Source organism: Athene noctua, chromosome 13 (genome assembly GCF_965140245.1).
Source record: "Athene noctua chromosome 13, bAthNoc1.hap1.1, whole genome shotgun sequence".
NCBI lineage: Eukaryota > Metazoa > Chordata > Aves > Strigiformes > Strigidae > Athene > Athene noctua.
This window is the reverse complement of record NC_134049.1, coordinates 6985625-7002293: the sequence shown is the minus strand read 5'-3', so window position 1 is coordinate 7002293 and position 16669 is coordinate 6985625. Positions and strand designations below refer to the sequence as shown.

General features: G+C 41.2%; 1 protein-coding gene across 1 annotated transcript; it reads right to left on the bottom strand.

Moving 5' to 3' along the window:
* Positions 1-1797: 1797 nt before the first annotated feature.
* Positions 1798-4514, bottom strand: BCL2A1 (BCL2 related protein A1). Its single transcript, XM_074917398.1, has 2 exons — positions 4095-4514; positions 1798-2602 (listed from the first exon to the last, which is right to left on the bottom strand). The coding sequence occupies exons 1-2, from the start codon at positions 4512-4514 to the stop codon at positions 2498-2500; spliced, it is 525 nt and encodes a 174-aa protein (XP_074773499.1). The 3' UTR covers positions 1798-2497.
* Between the last annotated feature and the right edge of the window lie 12155 nt (positions 4515-16669).

Sequence of the window (16669 nt, the reverse complement as noted above, 5' to 3'; positions counted from 1 at the left end):
CCCCCGCGGGCCGCGGGGTGGCGGCGCTGCCGGGCAGGGCCCCCGGGGGACGGCCCGCCGCCGGGCGCCGCTCGCCGCGGGGCCGGGGCACAGGCCTGCCCGGCCGCCATCTCCGCTCGGCGCCAGCCAGCGCTGCCCGTGAGGGTGCTGGAGGGCCAGCCCGGGCCCGGCCGCCCCCCTGGCAAGGCCCGGCTTTGGTTTTCTGTCTGGCCTAGATTACGAGGAACTTCCCCTTTCCGAATTCTGTTGTAGAAAGGGAAATTACATTCCGGCGAGATATTTTACCTAATTATTTACCAGATGGTTTCACATCCCTACGGCATCCACCAGCGGGCCTGGCCCGAGGGGCGGTTGTGCATGAACATGGTGGGGCATACGGCTGGGGTGCCCTCGGCCTCGTAAGACGGTGGGGGCTGCTTTTCGGCACATTTAATGATCCAACCAGCCTGTAAGCACAGAAAGAGACGTTTCTGTAGAATAGTTGTTTTCATAAATCTATTCTCGGTGGCATTTGATGACATCTCAATTTAGCTACTGTGCACATTGATGAAGTCATCAGCTGTCCCACTCCGCAGCTCTTTGACCTCATCTTTCACTCTAGAAACAGCATTGTGTTCTCCTGTGTATGGCCTGGCAGCTGTAAGGATCCCTTAAACGGCTGCCCAGAGACTCTGAACACCACTCACTGTCATGTATGGATAATTTCATGACAGTTAAGAAAGCATATCTATACTATTTTATAAGGCTTAGCTAATAGCCTTGTTGTTTTCAGACATTTTACAATGTTTAGAATCTCGGTGGTATATCTTACCACTGCTTTTCTTGCTCTTAAATGCAGAGCAAATGGAGGTTTTGTCCTTGGTGAAGATAATCTGGAGCCCCTGGACCATTAATGATCCAGGTTTCTTTTGATTAAACCCAGGCCTTACCATGAAGGCAAGTTCTAAAATTATTGCATCACCTAGGTTTTGAAAATTAGTATTCTTACTGTAAAAAATTTCTTACTTTGAGATGCAAGATGGAGAACCCAGTGCCAGAAGGATGAAAGATGGAGAAGCCACTGCCAGAAGGAGGCTGCTTCGTTCTCCCAGTATCATAAAGCTTTGTTTGTCTAAAGGATTTGTCTCAGAGAATAATGCTGTTGTGTGCCACAGGCAATTGTTGCCTCAGTTTGGTTCACCTCCCAATACACCTACAAAAGAAGAGTGTTTAGACTCAGCTTGAGTTCCCTAATGATGGAGAGTCACTACAGCTAAAGAAAGCCCTTCTAGAATGAATTCTTGAAGAACTACTGTTTAATCTTTGAAAGCAAATGGAATTTGAGTCAGAACAATATTTGCCCCAGAGTATAAAAGCCTGGAAGACTGTTAGGTCCTACTTGCAAATTTGCTGTGTTTTGCAGTGTATCCCAAAACACTAATTACTGTCATCAGAGCTGATCCAGTTCATTTATTTTGCCACAACCTGGCTGTTTCTTATAAAAGCTACTAGATAATACTTAAGAAGTACTATAGAAAATTAAAGAATTACTATACTATAGAAAATGAAAGAAGTACTATAGAAAATTAAAGTCTTAACATTTGTGGACTTCAAATACCACTTGGATTCTCCAGTAGCACTGTGATAGCTTTTCTAAGAGTTATCTTACTCAGGTATGTAACTTTTCCCATCTTCCAATTTTTCTGAAAGAAGTGAGACCAATCATAAGACTTTAATACATATTTTAATGTATTTTTCAAAAAATGTTAGTGTATTTACACAAATTTATAATTTAAAAAATGTTTTGTACTTGCCTAATTAAAAAAATCTAGTTTAAGAAAAGTTCTGCCAGATGACTACATTACACAAATTTGAAAGAACATTCACTGTAGATATGAGCAATTAAAAAAATACAACAAAGAAACACATACCATTGCATTAACAGTAAGTGAGTGCATATTTTTTGCCAGCTTCCACAAATTGTTCTTCCCATAAAAACTGCTTAGTCTGCTTCTGTAATTTGTACCCCCTTTTACCCTGGAATTTGCATTTCATTTTTCTTCACAGGCCCTTCCCCCCCGCTTTTGCTTATACAAAGGTTGCAATAAAATGCATTACAGTAGTATTTCATTTACAAAACAAATGACATTAAAACTTGTTTCTTAACCCATTGGATTGTATTTCAATAAAATAATGTCCTTTCATGGAGGTGCAACAGAGATTCCAAGAGCTGTCAGGATGTGGAGAATGATTGCCCTCTCAAAGCAGACCTGCCTGGAAAGGGTGGCTTGAATTGCTGCATGATGCTGTGTTGATACCTCTTTGGAAAGACCTTGTTTGAAGGTTTGACAATTAGGATTGCATGTTAAACATTGTATTTAGTAAAAATAAATACAAATAAATTAAAAACAAATTATGGATGAAAATTATTTTCTCATTGATATTGCTTGGAGGAAAGCTTAGCCATGAAGCTTGTGGCAATATCTAGATTATACATGAATGGCAGGTCCATTTTATTTCAGTAGTACTCTCTGAATAAGGAGAAAACAGCTATGAATATGGCTGTAATTTTGGAGAAAGATAGTAGTGATCTTCTTTCAAACTTCGTTAGGAAGCCATTTTCCTATGGAAGAAAACATACACAGTTAGAGGCAGCTTAAAAATATCATGTAGGAAAAATGCACCTCCCACTGCTGGTATCAGAGTAACGGAGTGCTGGAGCATTGTGCATAGAGGCACAGGTTTTCAGAGCTCTACTTCCAAAAGATGAATAGGGCTTTAAAAACAGTAGCTGCAAATAGCTGCACCTTGCTGAACGTTTGTTTTATCTGCAAGTCAAGACTGTGCCCTCCTTGTGTAAATAGAAAATGAATGTGAACTGTATCATCTGAGCCTAGATCTTCAAGGAAGATACAAGTACTATGTTTCTGATGTAGTAATATACTTACAAATATCTTCCTTTAAGCCTCCTTATTCTACTATGATGAGACACATATTATGACAGAATGTTGCCAGGAGTTGATACTTCTCTTAAATAAAATTGACTCTATTTGAAAGAGATGGAGAGAGAAGCCTTTACAACAAATCTGATGCATCAAGGGTCCATGACTCACTATCACCTTTTTTTTTTTTTTTAAACTGCTACCAGACAGAGAAAGATCAAAACAAGCAAAAAGAAAAAAGGAAAAGCAAGACACTAGAAAACAAATGAGGAACAAATGTAATAGCAAATAGGAAGTATAAGAGAAGTGGGACGAGAGAGGGGTGTAAAGAGAAAGTAACATTTACATATAGGTAAAGGAAAAAAGTACCAGGGAAATAACTGATTGTCATTGATACTCAGCTTCCCCTAACTGAAAATGAAAAATGTATTGGCGTGATGAAACTCTGCAAAGCAAAAGGGACCTTCCCTCCACTGGCAGAAGGGAATTTCAGCAGCTTGGCAAAATAATCCACATACTGACAAATGCTTTTCTAAGCGTTGACTATTGATTGATGAAAGTTCTAGGATTATCCCAGTCCAAACAGAAAAGATTTAACCCAAATTGCACTTACCTGTAGAATTCTTTAACTAAAACTGATTTGGGGTATTAAATAATGGCTTTGTTGAAATCCACAGCAGAAGTATTGACTTCAGCTGTGAGGATCACACCTGTGTATTCTTCCCTTACCTTGAGCTTCAGTATTTTTGGACCAGCTCCTCTACGGAAGCAAAATTGCTGCACTAACCTTAGGATTCCACTTAATTTTAGATTTAAATTTAGATTTAGATGCATAGTTTAACCTGCTTTGAACAGGAGGCTGGAACAGTTGATTTCCTAAGGTCCCTCTCAACCTGAATTGTCTTATGGTCCTACAATTCAAGACTATATGGTTTCGACCGTTACGGGTACAGGAAGAGCATTTTTAAAAATAAACTTGTCTTTTAGCATTGTTCTATTTAAAGCATAAGCAAAGCTTACATTGTAAGTCTCAAGAAGACATTCCAGACATCAAATATTAAACAACTAAATAAAACCCTAAATAAAAAGTTTTTGTCAGTGTCTATAACAATAGTTTCCCTTAATTAAACAAAATCTGCTAATCTAGACTTTGGTGGAAAATGAGAAACTTACCCAGCCACCATTTGCATCTATCCATTCGGCTTTGTTGTTTATTATGTACTCTGTGATGAAATAAGAAATCTGCTCCTTCTCCTCTCCAGTGAGCTGAACTCCATGCTCTTGAAGCTTCTTAGTGAGAAGACCTCCAAACGTAAATATGGTCATAATTCGTCCCCAGTTAGTATTTCCATCAGCAAATTTTTCTTGCATGACACCATTGAAAATTCTCTTGGCAACAGCTACAGAGGTAATATCAATCCTGTCCAAGAATGGTCTGAGAGCCTCCTCGGTTTGATCTTGCAGCGAAGATGCAATGTTTCGCAAGACATGAGCAACCCTGGTTTGGGCTGGTCCAAGATGTGACTCCTGAAGAACATATTGTAGATAATCTTGAGCTAAGTAATAAACGTAATAGAACTCAGCAGTTTCCATTTAGAGTGAAATGCAGAGAGCAGTGCAGCGCTCTTAATCGGGGTCAGTAATGAGCAGCCACAAGACATGCACACAGCTTTGTATCATCTGGTTTTGATGGAATTTTTTTGCTTTTACCACAGAAGTTCCTGTAAAAACGTAGTGACTTAATGATTGTGTGGGTTGTGGAATATGTCACAGCGGAAATGAAAGAAAAAGTATGTGCTCAAGGGAGACAACACGTCTTCTTGAGTGATTTATTATTTCTCTAAATAGTATGATTCCACAACTAAAATCTACCAGCTTCTACCACATTCTTTAGCAGCATAAATTGGTATTTCCTAGGGACTTTTGCTATGTAACACAGGCAAAGGTTTGGCATTTGGCTTACAAAATGCTGAGAATGGTGTATGCTAGCAAAGGTTAGGCGTTTGACTTGAAAAAGCATGCCTAAAAAGTGTATGCTATAGGAGTGTGCAGCCCCTCCCTCCAGCCCCATCTTCCCCCCACTCCAATCTCTTCATTGCCAGGGGTTAAGGCTGCAATCCATATTGCAGGTTAATGGGTTATTTCTGGTTCACAACTTTTTGAAGAAGCTGCTAGACATTTTCAACAGGATGGAAGAATGGATAAACTTTCTTCAGCACTCAGGGTGCTTTACATAACTGCAAAAAGTGGGAACACAACAGTGGTACAAGTATGGATAAAAAGGGGGAATGCTAGCTTTATAACATTATCCCATTCTAGACTTTCCCACACTCTCTCTGTGAGTGCTCCTCAAGGTCCTTCTTTGAAGATTTGAATGGGTAGCTTCAAAGATTTCTTTCCCCCACGGGGAGTTCTGCTGTAAAAGACATTATTACTGTAAAAGACAATGCTAATGCAGTCAGCATGTCAGAACATGGGATGGAAAATATGGGGCCAAGCCAGTGATGTGTGATACCATCTGAATCTTTCATGATAAGTAACAAAGAAGTGTCATGATACCTACAACAGCTGCTCTTAGATTCAAATTTGCAATCAAGCAGTTATTTTTTGGGGAGAAGGGGCAGGGATGTCTAGCGCCTTACAGACCTCTTCCCCCGAGGCAACCTGATCTTGCTAAAGGGTCAGGGTGTGTCTGTAGAGGACCTCACCCCATTGCAAAGGCTTCAGAGCAGCAAGCAACTTGATGTTTGGGGTCCCCTCTTTCTCCATCCCCCTGTCTTCATCCCCCTACTTCTTACCCACCTCTCATTCACAACTGTTCCTTCTCTGAAAGCAAAAGGCACCCCCAGCCCCACACACCAACAGCTCATCTTTGCTCCAGGAATGTCAGTGAGCCTGTTCCTGGTCCTGAGCACTCCCTGATGCTCAGATCTATGGAAGATGAGCAAAGCTGCATGCCTGGTGGCCAGCACAGGGCTCGAGTCTCAGATGTCAGGATAGCACTGGCACCTCAGCCTACTGGAGCAAAGCATATCTACATCGTGATACAGCTCTGGTGTCCGTATATTGCTGACCCTAGCTAGCCCCCCACAAAGTGTATGCTGCTGCTCTGACATCACAGTTTCGTAGAAACCCATTGAGTAGACCAGGGTAGTTTCCAGTTCCTTCTTCGTTTTTTTCTTCTGCATGTGGTGAGTGTGGCTCAGAATGACACAGTAGTCGTCCATGCACAGCAGAGTTTGAAACCTCAAGCTATCACCAACATAGCACAGACATCAATCACTTCGGTGATTCAGGAAAATATGTCCCCCACTTTCTCTTGGAAGCAAGTAAAGAGGTAGCTTGGTGCTGTGTTCACCTTTGGGAGAGAATGGGTTTAGGAGGGCAGTGTGAGCTGGCAAAACTCTCATGTTATTAACCCTAGGGAAGGATGTGAGGCGAGGACTGGGAATGGGCTGGAGGTGGGAAGCTAGCTCTCCTCTCCTCCATACACACTCACATTCTTACCAAAGCTCATTTTGAAAGTTCAGAGGTGTCCTCTATCCAATACCTGCAGCTGCTGCTTTGGCAGAGCTGTTAGGCTCGCTTTGCCTTTGTTATGTTCAGTGATTTCAGCAAACTGCCAACATTTTATGAGGAATGTACACGAAAAAAAAAAAAAAAAAAAAAAGGATGAAAGGATGTGACAGTCATTAACTCTTCACAGCTCAGCTAAATCTGGGCAGAAATTTCTGGGGCAGAGGGAAGGCATTGCTCTACTCAGACAGCTTCCCTTCTGGCAGATGCTTGCTGCAAACAGGGCTGCGAGAGCTACTCGAGGAACAATCCCCAGAATCCTTTTTCTATATAGCACAGTCTGTGAAGTTATAAATCACTCCTGCCTCTCTTAATAATTGATTAATGAAAAGCTCTTTGTAGTCTTTGTGAATGTAAGTAATAGTTGAATATGAGAATAGTGCACAATACCTAAGGAGACAAGTTTTGTTTTCTTCGCCATCGACAGCAGCAGAGCACAGGCAGAAGCAGATATTTCTTCATTAGTAGAGCGTTTAGGATTCCAAGGAGGGTGATGAAATAAGGCTATGAATATGTCACCGTTATTGAAAAAAATCAATGTTAATACCTTGGCAATTTTGGTGCAAATGCAGCCACTTACAGTCTCTTGATCTCTTACAGGGCTGTAAGGTGAAGCTAAGCGCCCAGCTCCCAGAAGGGGGGGGCAGCTCTGAGCAGACATCTCTAACAGCAAGCTGTGACACTGGTGACCAGAGCTCAGGATGTAGCTGTTGAAGCTGCCCCAGGTCTATCGACTGCAATGTTGGACACATTTGCTTTTCAATAGCATGTAGTTGAGGGTGCAATTCCAGGTGTTGGACAGTTAGTAGCAATGACAGTTTATATATCTATATACAGAGTCAGACCAGAGCGCACAGACCAATCTTCCCAAGCTCTAACGGTCAACTCTGAGCGCTGTAAGAAATCAGCTTTGGGATCTGCTGCCTGTATCATGCCACTCCAACACTCTGATTCTCATGTTCTACATTAGGCAGTGTCTTCCTTTCTCCTACCAGACTTTATTCACATTCTGTAGCTGTAATTGAATACCTTTAACTTAAAGAAACTCTACTTTTCTTCCTACCTGCTGTATCTCCCCAGTGCTGCATAGACTGCATTCCCATACACTGCGCTGCTTCTTCCTTATTTTCCTCTTTGCTGTATATACTTTGTCTTTATAAATGATAAGTGGTAAAAAAAGGTTTGAAACAGAAACCAGCTTGACATGGAAGCTCAAATGCAAACCCTCCCCTCGCTACCTGGCAAATAGCAGGGGGCCTCAAATACTTTAATTTAAATCTGTGCTCTGTGGATTTCACTTCACATCCTACCCTAACCTGAAAAGGATTATTTTCCAGAACAGATGGGAACTGAGTTGACAGATCCTCATAAAATTGACTTGTGAGAGACGATGTTATCTCATCGTGTTCAAGACAAAACTAAGCCAAAATGACAAAAGCTTCATTGAGCTATTCATGCTGCATCTGCCTTGCCAGAGTTGTTCCAGTTCCAGGTGAATATGGGATCTGAGAGCTTTGTCTGGAGGAACAGTCTGAGGCCTTGAGAAAATTATTGCAGATTTTTTCTGGTTTTCTTCCCTTTTTGGTGTCCAAACCAGGGTGATTTTTTGTGGTATTGGATTTCATTGCAGAAGAACAGCTCAGTTCACTTGTAGCTTTCCAGCTGTCCTGCATAGCCCTGATATAAGACTTGAGGAGGCTTTGGTGACTTTTATTTACCCTCTATTTTTCTGTAAATTGGAATATGCAAGCTGGCTTTTCTGTGAACTGAAATGGTTAGTTGGTATTAAATGCAGAGGCTTGGGTTGCCCAGTGGAGTGCTGCCACCTAGTCGCAGCCGGGCTGGCTGCACGCAGAGGAAGGAGCCCGGCACAGGAGAAATCCGTTACCTCCCTGCGTCTCGAATACACGTGCGGGTCTTCTGTGCTTTCAAGTTCTGTATGCAACAAAGAACTAAAATACAATAGGATTGGGACTCAGGCCCGGTAATGATCTAAACTGATAAATTATATTGAGTTTCCTGAAGAATTGCATCAGCCGGGAAGCACCAAAGTCTCCTGTCCAAAGCTTGGAAAGGTCATCTCCGTAAGAAGTTTTGGGAGCAGTTCATTCTAAAACACTTCAGCCCTTCTCCTAATTTTTCTAGGATGGAGATAAAATAGCAGGATCCTGGATCTCAAATTCTGTGGCAATTGAAACAGAGACTTAGAGCCAGCTTATATTCAGTATATCTCAGAGATGCAGAGAAGACAAGCTCCAAGAAAGACAGGAGGATGTAGCTAGTTTTGCATCTTTTGGGCCAACTGAGATATTCTGGGCCAACTGTAGAGCCAAAGGGGTCCCCAGCTAAAGCAAGTAGCTACTCCAGCTTACTGTTGAGCTGTGGTGCAGTCCAGAATGACTGAGGGCTGAGCAATATGGCATAAGCTCTCTCCTGCTCCCAAAATACCACACAGCAAAGGCTGGGAAGATGGATCATATGAAGATGCACACTGTGGCTCTCCATTGCTCAAGCATGAGAAGAATTATCTGAGAGGCCATTCTGCTCCCCTTATGACTCCTCTATAGCACTCCAGTGACATAAGGGGACTATGGGAAGGGCCAGGTTTGGCTTTGCTACTCAGGGTTCAGCTGCTGCCTCGTCACTTCCTCTGGTAACTCATCCCAACTCAGAACTTGGCTTCTGGATCCCAGCTTCTCTCATCATCATGAGTCAAAGGAGAGCCAAACACACTGCTCCACTATGCACGTGCTATGTGTCATCATATGCATATGTGCAGACACATGTCCTACATTCTCATAAGCCTTTCCAAAGGTTTATCTAGGGTTAGGAGAATTTGAACAAATACTCATAGTTGTCAGCAGCGAGCCACAGAAATGTAAGGCTCCCTAAGCTTCCCAGACAATGCAGCATGAACAACTAAAGTCTTGGTAGAAGCTTAACAAGGTCTTGCAGATGCCAGCAGAAACATCTGTCTGCTGAAGCCAACTTGATTACTGAAAATAGTTGCTCCCAGAAGGTGGAAAAAAAAAAAAAAAAAAAGTCTTCTGGGGCATATTCATGAAACAAGAGGTCAAGAGCTCATGCCTCAATATGATAACCAAAACTTTGTGTGTCACTCGCAACCCACAAGTCAAGGGTGGTCTTGTCTTTTGGTTCATTCTGCTGTGGCAGGTGCAGTGTGAACATGTTCAAAGTCCTTTGTACACATCTGCAGCTTTAGTTCAGATCTGTGCGTTCCAAAGAGATAATACCATTGGGAGGACAGGCATTCAACATCAGCTGCACCAGTGCTTTAAAGATACTTTAGATGGTGGTGATACTCAATAAGTGGTGAGACAGCATTTCAGTAACGTATCTGAGCCTTACTTGGCATACAGAGTCCCACTGGATGGGAGTTTCAAAATATGAACAAGATTTAGGTAAAGAGTTTGAATAGGATATAAGTGCCCAGTTCCTTTAGATGCCTTCAAAAAAAAAACCACCCTGCAGCTATTCAATAAGGCTACTAAGAGTTTAAAGTTAGACATGCTTCTAAATTCTTTGCTATTTGATTTTCCACAGGAAGCTTATGTATCTCATGTTTTTAAAATAAATGGCTTTAAAATTCAAGCTCACTTCCCAGGTACAATTTACCTGGATGCCTCGGGGGTTTGCAGTCCTCTACATCAGCCCAGGAGTGTGCTTGCTTCTGTGCTTCTCCCTCATTTAAATCAGGCCTGCATCTGCTCCTGTACTTGTCTCTTGCTTAAATCAAAACTGCATCTGCTCTCGTTACTACTAGAAACCTTTACACTGGGTCAAGTGTTAGTGATTCATAGATTAAATATCTTTCCTTTAGAAGATAATGTATTCTTTTAATAAATCATTTTACCCCCCTTTTACAATATCCCCTCTGTTGATGACCCCATAAAAGAGAGTTGTAGCAACATTAGTATTTCTACTATAAATCACTCCTCATGGAGGTTCATAACTCATCTTTAGTTTGTTTTATATGCAATGTTCCAGTCTGGGGGCATATTTGTTTTTGTTCCCCTTTCAAATTGACTTGAATTATTTTATGTTATAAAAATGGACAAAAATACAAATGTACAGTGTACAGATATTTTCCTCTTTTATAATCAATACAGATCTTTGAATAGAAATTATGTTTAAGGAAATTAATGTGTAATGTGATTTCAGTAATTTTCATATGCTGACAATACATATATTAAAACACATTTCTGAACCCTAATTCAGCATTTTTGCTACAATTTAATTACCTTCTCAAATGTGTATTTGCATGAAGATATTGTGGTGCTAGGGCCTGCTGTTTACAGTCTTTTTTTAAAAAAAAAGCGCCCTTCATCTAACATACAAAGAAGACACAGACTACACTGACATTTGGTAAGACTCTTCTGAAGTCTAAAACCAGTTGGTATGAAACTTGTTCCATCTACCCATAGCCTAAGAAACTGGACTGTATATGGTAGAATAAAATCTCCTGCATAAGTCAACCGCAAGGAAAAACTTGTGAACCTAACATCCCAAACAACCCTTCTGGAGGGTTTTTTAACCCAAACTGCATTTCTCATTCTTCTGATTTGCACCATTTCATCAGACACTCTGCTGCTGGCACTGTGCAGTATTTTCAAACCCACAATGATTATGTGTAAATTGCTGCAAATTATAGCAAGAAATTAGCTGTAACTCCCATGATATATTTTTATCCTTGTGTTTATTACGATTTTTCTGATCCTCAAAAAAAAGCATGCTGAGATGGCATTTCTGTGCTCCTAGGAGAAGGCTGTGAGCAGAAATAGCTAACTAATCTGTCTCCCCAGGTATTTATATCACATTCATTGCTGTGCTGTCTGAGCATGTAATACTATCCCCTCAATCTTTTTAAGTGAAATGACGTCCCATTAAATAAGTGTGAAGGAAGCTGATGCTACCATGACTAGTTATCCAAACCTGCTGCCATTATTTAACCAAAGCAAAAAGAAATTTGCTTTTGAGCTCATTTTTTAATCTTATAACTTAACAGTGCTCCGTGCTTTGAATTACATTTGCCCATCACTTCATTGTCATGGCTGCGTGTAGAGTCCCCGGTTCATGAGGGAATTAAGCCTGTAAGCGTGTTAGTAATGATGCTACTACCGGTGCCTGCTCAGGCCCTCAAATTCTCTGTGTTTCAGAAAGCCGAATTCTTTTAGACCCTTTCAAATAATGTCAATGCAAAGCATTTACTTATTTGTGCTGACTGTTATAAGCAATGAAGCAACACCTAAATGCCCCGGTTGGGAGTAGGGATTGTCTTGTGCTGGGTGTTTCACCCATTAAAGCCAGGAGGAGTTTCCTGCCCCAGCTCACTGAGCGTGGGGAGAAGCGCTGAGCCGACACAAAGCCCACTGGCTTCACAAAACAGCAGGAGTGAGACCGTGATAGACTTTCATTAGGCAACAGTGAGGATGATTGCATTTAATCTGTGAGGCATTTTAATGGCTATCGGTAGCAACAGCATGCAAACTCCACACCAGCAGCTCAGTGTATGTAATTTTGAGTTTCCACAATAAAACCCCAGAATACTTATTCATCCTTAGCAGACTCGCTTTTCTATCAATTTGGGACTAGATTCTTGGCATGCCAGGGAATTATGCATCATAATGACTTAATCAAGGGCTTTCATAGTGTATTCTAGAGCCGAGAAACCTTTTTAAACCCAAATGCAGATGGAAGCTTGGACCCAGCAGCGAGTGCTTTACTCATGAAATCAGAGGAGCTCTGCACAGACTGACCCCCTGTGCCTCAGCAAAGCTCTATTGATTTTGGTAACTTCATCTGTGCAGGGATGTGAATCTATCTACAGGGAGCTAAATGAAGCCTAAAGTTATCGATTTTTCAAGAGAAAAGAACTTTATTTAAAGATCTCTTATGTTTTCTTAATTATTCCTGATTTTGAAACATGACATCACAGCAGACTAATGATATTAAGGAGCAACAGTAAATAAAACAGGCAGTTTCACATGATTTAATGCAGCAAGACCAGAGAGAATGGGATTGACTGATTTAGACAAGGTTTTTATTTGCTCTTTGTGCTGGATAACTGTTAATCACTCAATGAGAAACACATTTCCAATGGCCAGTGCTCAAGCAACGTAAATAATGGAAACATCCTTGTTTCTTCTTTGCCCTTAATCTCCTTTTGGAGGCTTGACAATAAATAGCCATTCCCAATCTATTTTGCAACTCAGAACCCAGATCCAAAAAGCCCCTATCAAAGATAATTAGTTCGCTTTACATCCCTCCTTTATATTCCTGAGCTAATAAATGGGCACTGCAGTTCCAGAGGGAGTTCGTTTTTCTGGCTGCCTACGGGGGATTGAGAGTTGTCTCACTTGAGAACAACTCAGTTTTTTGCTGGATGCACTGGCAGGGACCAGCGTTCTCTACAAAAGGTGGCAAACCACAAAACTTAAAGTCGTTATCTTCAATATAAAACTTGGTGTTCCTATGGCCTGGCAAACCCCTTCAACTCTCAGAGTTTTAGTTTCCCCATCTGCTGGAGAGGCTTCTCCAAAAGGTTTGTTGATTCAGCAAATACAGCTTAATTTCCTGCTTATACCACAGCTTTCCTACATGACCTTGAGGAAACAACTAGTCTCTGTAACTCAGTTCCCCACTTCTAAAATAGAGGAAATAAGAGAATTACATTCAGGTGTGTGTCCTTTGCCTATATTTAGCAGTTTATGTGTGGGCCTTAGCCCGGGCTGTGCTGGGATGCCTTAGCCCGGGCTGTGCTGGGATGCCTTAGCCCGGGCTATCGATGACAACTTGTCTGTGGCCACGAGCCAAAGAGAGCTGAAGCAGGTAAGAGCTGACTCAAAGGCGCATCACTCCAGTCATTTGCCATCTGTGTGTGAGTCAGAGCCATAATATTTGTTTTCTTCTCTCCTTTGTTGGAAGTCAGCAGAGCTGTTTATTTGTACAGCAGCTAGTGTGCTGGGGCCTTGATCTAAGCAAGGCCTAGGTGCTAGTTTGAATATATAGTCTAATGTAGCATGTTGTAGAGTGAGATGCTGGTTTTGGCATTTATATGTGTGTGTGTATGCCTCTTGGATTCCATTCTTCTCCCACATGACACCATAGCTAGTGGATAGATCTGCCTTAGAGATGCTGAAGATGTAGAGTTCATAATTCTTTGAGCATCTGTTTTGGTTAAGTCACCAAAGACTGAGTGCTTGTGAGGCAATCTGAAAGGCAGTTTTATCAAGTTCACCTTTTCAAGTCACTTTTCTTTTGCAGTAAGGCTTGCTAGCTGTAAAATTATTCTAATAAACTATGTTACCACACTCTGAGGCAATTTTTCTTGCTCATTGATTTTTGATCCAAGGTACTTGCTCCTGAAAATATTCTTCCTTTTTCACTACTTGGATAGAAGCTGATTTTGTATAATTTGGAAATTGGTGTAGAGCAACATCATCCTCTGCTAATATCTCCTTTGTTATTTGCTAATCATTTTTTCTGGAGAGTCAATTTGTGAGTGGATTCTTGTTCAGCCATGGTCAGATTTTTTAGTGTTTAGTGTACTAAATTAATTTGTTTTGTAGCTTTCCAAAATAGTTTAGAATGATAGATTTCATAAAAGGGTAAAAATATAATTTAAAATAGTTTTGTCAGTAAGTAAGCTTTTGCAAAGTGAAAATTGGAAATAATTGTAATAGCGATAAGCTACATTTACAGTTAATTAACCTGTAATCTAATAGAAACTGATCTCCCTTACAAGGTTAAAGTATAACACACTTGCATGATGTAGTCAGGTTTTCTGTTTGTTGTGTCCAGCTGGATACCCAACAAAGAAAATAACTGGTGTTTTATTGTATTAATTCCTTGCCAGACAACGCTATCTAATTTAACATGCCCTCCTAATTTACAGGAGGCCATTAAGGTGCATTGGGGATGTCCAGCTGTTGTGTCTCTTTGAGGCATCAATGTTTTCATCCTAAAACATCCATGTAATCCAATCCTCTTTCCTCCTTTCTGTGGCTTTAAAGCCCTGTCCTGCAGCCTCACACGCACACATCTAAGTTTTACTGATGGCACATCCTCCCACGTGGAGGGAGGGAGTATGGAGCTGCAGACTTCAAGCTCTAAAGCTTCTGTCTCAATTCCTAAGAGTTACAACTACTTCTGTCATCTTCTGAGGAAGCAGGGCTGGATAACAAAATATGATCCAGAAGTTCACACTCTGGAATAAGGTTCACTTTTAGCAAATGTATTCCCTGATTCCTGGTGATACTAACCACATGAGAGTGCTGAGACAAATGTTTACAACCCCCATAATACACTGAAAGTGGTGTTCTGCTGTGAAAAGTGACTCACTAAAAATGTCTCTTCCAAGCTGCAGGATTACTGGCTCTCACTGAGTCCAGACCGAATGTGCTCAGTTTACAAACAAAAATACAATATTTATTTCTTAGCTGTCAGCTATAAAAAGGGGTTTTCTCTAGGTTGGTTGCCCTATACCCTGTGTAGTCATTTCCCCAGGTAGGTGTTGCAGTCATGGTTTGGTAGTGCTTTGCCTTTATATTTACACTACCCAGGTTGCAACTGGATGCGAATAAGATCAAAATAGGTTCCATCTTTCTGACAAATGTATGGCTGTTTGAACCAGATCATCTAGCCAGCCCTCTTTGATAACACAAACCATAGGATTTCAGTTAGTACCTTCTTGTGTGTAGCTCATGACTCCCAGCTAAGACAGGCTCTGCTAGCTAGATGAATTCCCCACAGCTTTATCCTTTCATTCCTTTTAATGGTTTTGCACAGATCTAACAATCCAGAACGGGTGCTGATTCATACATGCTGATGACTTGCAACCAACTGTTGTGGTTCCTTCTCCCAGAAGTCATTCCCTCCCACCTCTCCCCCCTCCTGCAAAGACAAGCAGAATCTGAACCACTGCAACCTGGAGGTCTGTGGATCAAGGTGGACAAATGCTGATATCAGTTGTCCGTAATAACCCAGATCTTAGTTTGGAGTAGTGCAGTAGCTGTGATGCGAGAGCTGAGCCATCCTTATGGCAAAAGCAAATCTCTCTTGCTGCCTTACTGTAAATCAATTCCACTTGTCCATCAGAGCCTTCGATAGATGATCCTTGTGTGTGACTCTGGAGCTATCTGAATGGTGTAAACCAGCTTTCCACCCTGAGGTACCTGTTTGATATTTAGTGACAGTTTGTTCTGTACAGTGGTACCTTTTGCAGCAGGTTCAGTGGTTAAACCACCAAAATGATAGATAAGAAGTTCACCATTAAAACTAAACACCTTTACTGATGGTGTCTTTCTGCCCATGTTCCTGTATGTCCCTGTACTGACGAGATACTGTCACCTTTAACAGTACACAAACTAACACTGATGTCTCTAGTCCCCATCCCTCTTTATTAAAGTTTGGGATTTTGGTGCCTTCTGACATTTAAATTGGGAAGAATGCTGAGTCAGCACAGCTATCCCTTGTTATTGTGAGTAAATAATTGCACCAGTCAGTGTTGACTCCTAAGGAATTTGTAGAAATTTATTTCCAAAGAGCGGTTGAGTTATCAGCCTAGAAAGGACTGATCGATAGCAATTGGTTTCAGCTATTACAGTGCTTTTAATTTGGCATGTTGTCCTTTTGTCATGCAACATCACAGGATTTCTTCTAGCTTGAGGAACCTGAAGAAAGAGAATATTGACTTTTGAGTGATTAAAATGTGTGAAGCCTTGCCTTCAGTTTGTCTATAGCATCTCTTTATAGAGAGAACAAACTACTGAAGTTAAAAAGATTAAGGCAATACGGTACAGGGAAATTTTAGTGCAGAGATTTGGCCATGTATGTCTGCCCATATTGATGGAAATCCTGCTGCTAGATCCCTGTGCACCCTGCTAAATAATTTGCCTAATGATTTTCGTTAAGCAGAGAAAACAAGCACCATCTGAAACTTTGACATAACTATGCTTGATGCATGGGAGCTAGAGAGAAAATGCAGCACTGCAATACAATACCTTTGTTCCCAGTACTGAAAGTGAGGGGTAGAGACTGGTGTTAAGATAAAGATGTCCTGGGACATCAGTGCTCACTGTAATGGATCCAAAGCCTGTACCATGGATCCAGATTTTATCCTGCTGTTAAGAGTTTCTTACTCTAGGACTCAA

Bases quoted from the DNA above. Each gene is read 5' to 3' on its own strand.
- BCL2A1 (XM_074917398.1), bottom strand. From the start codon at position 4,514: ATGGAAACTGCTGAGTTCTATTACGTTTATTACTTAGCTCAAGATTAT. The intron at 2,603-4,094 runs GTAAGTTTCTCA...TTTCTTCCATAG, and splicing joins TAGATGCAAATGGTGGCTGG to GAAAATGGCTTCCTAACGAA.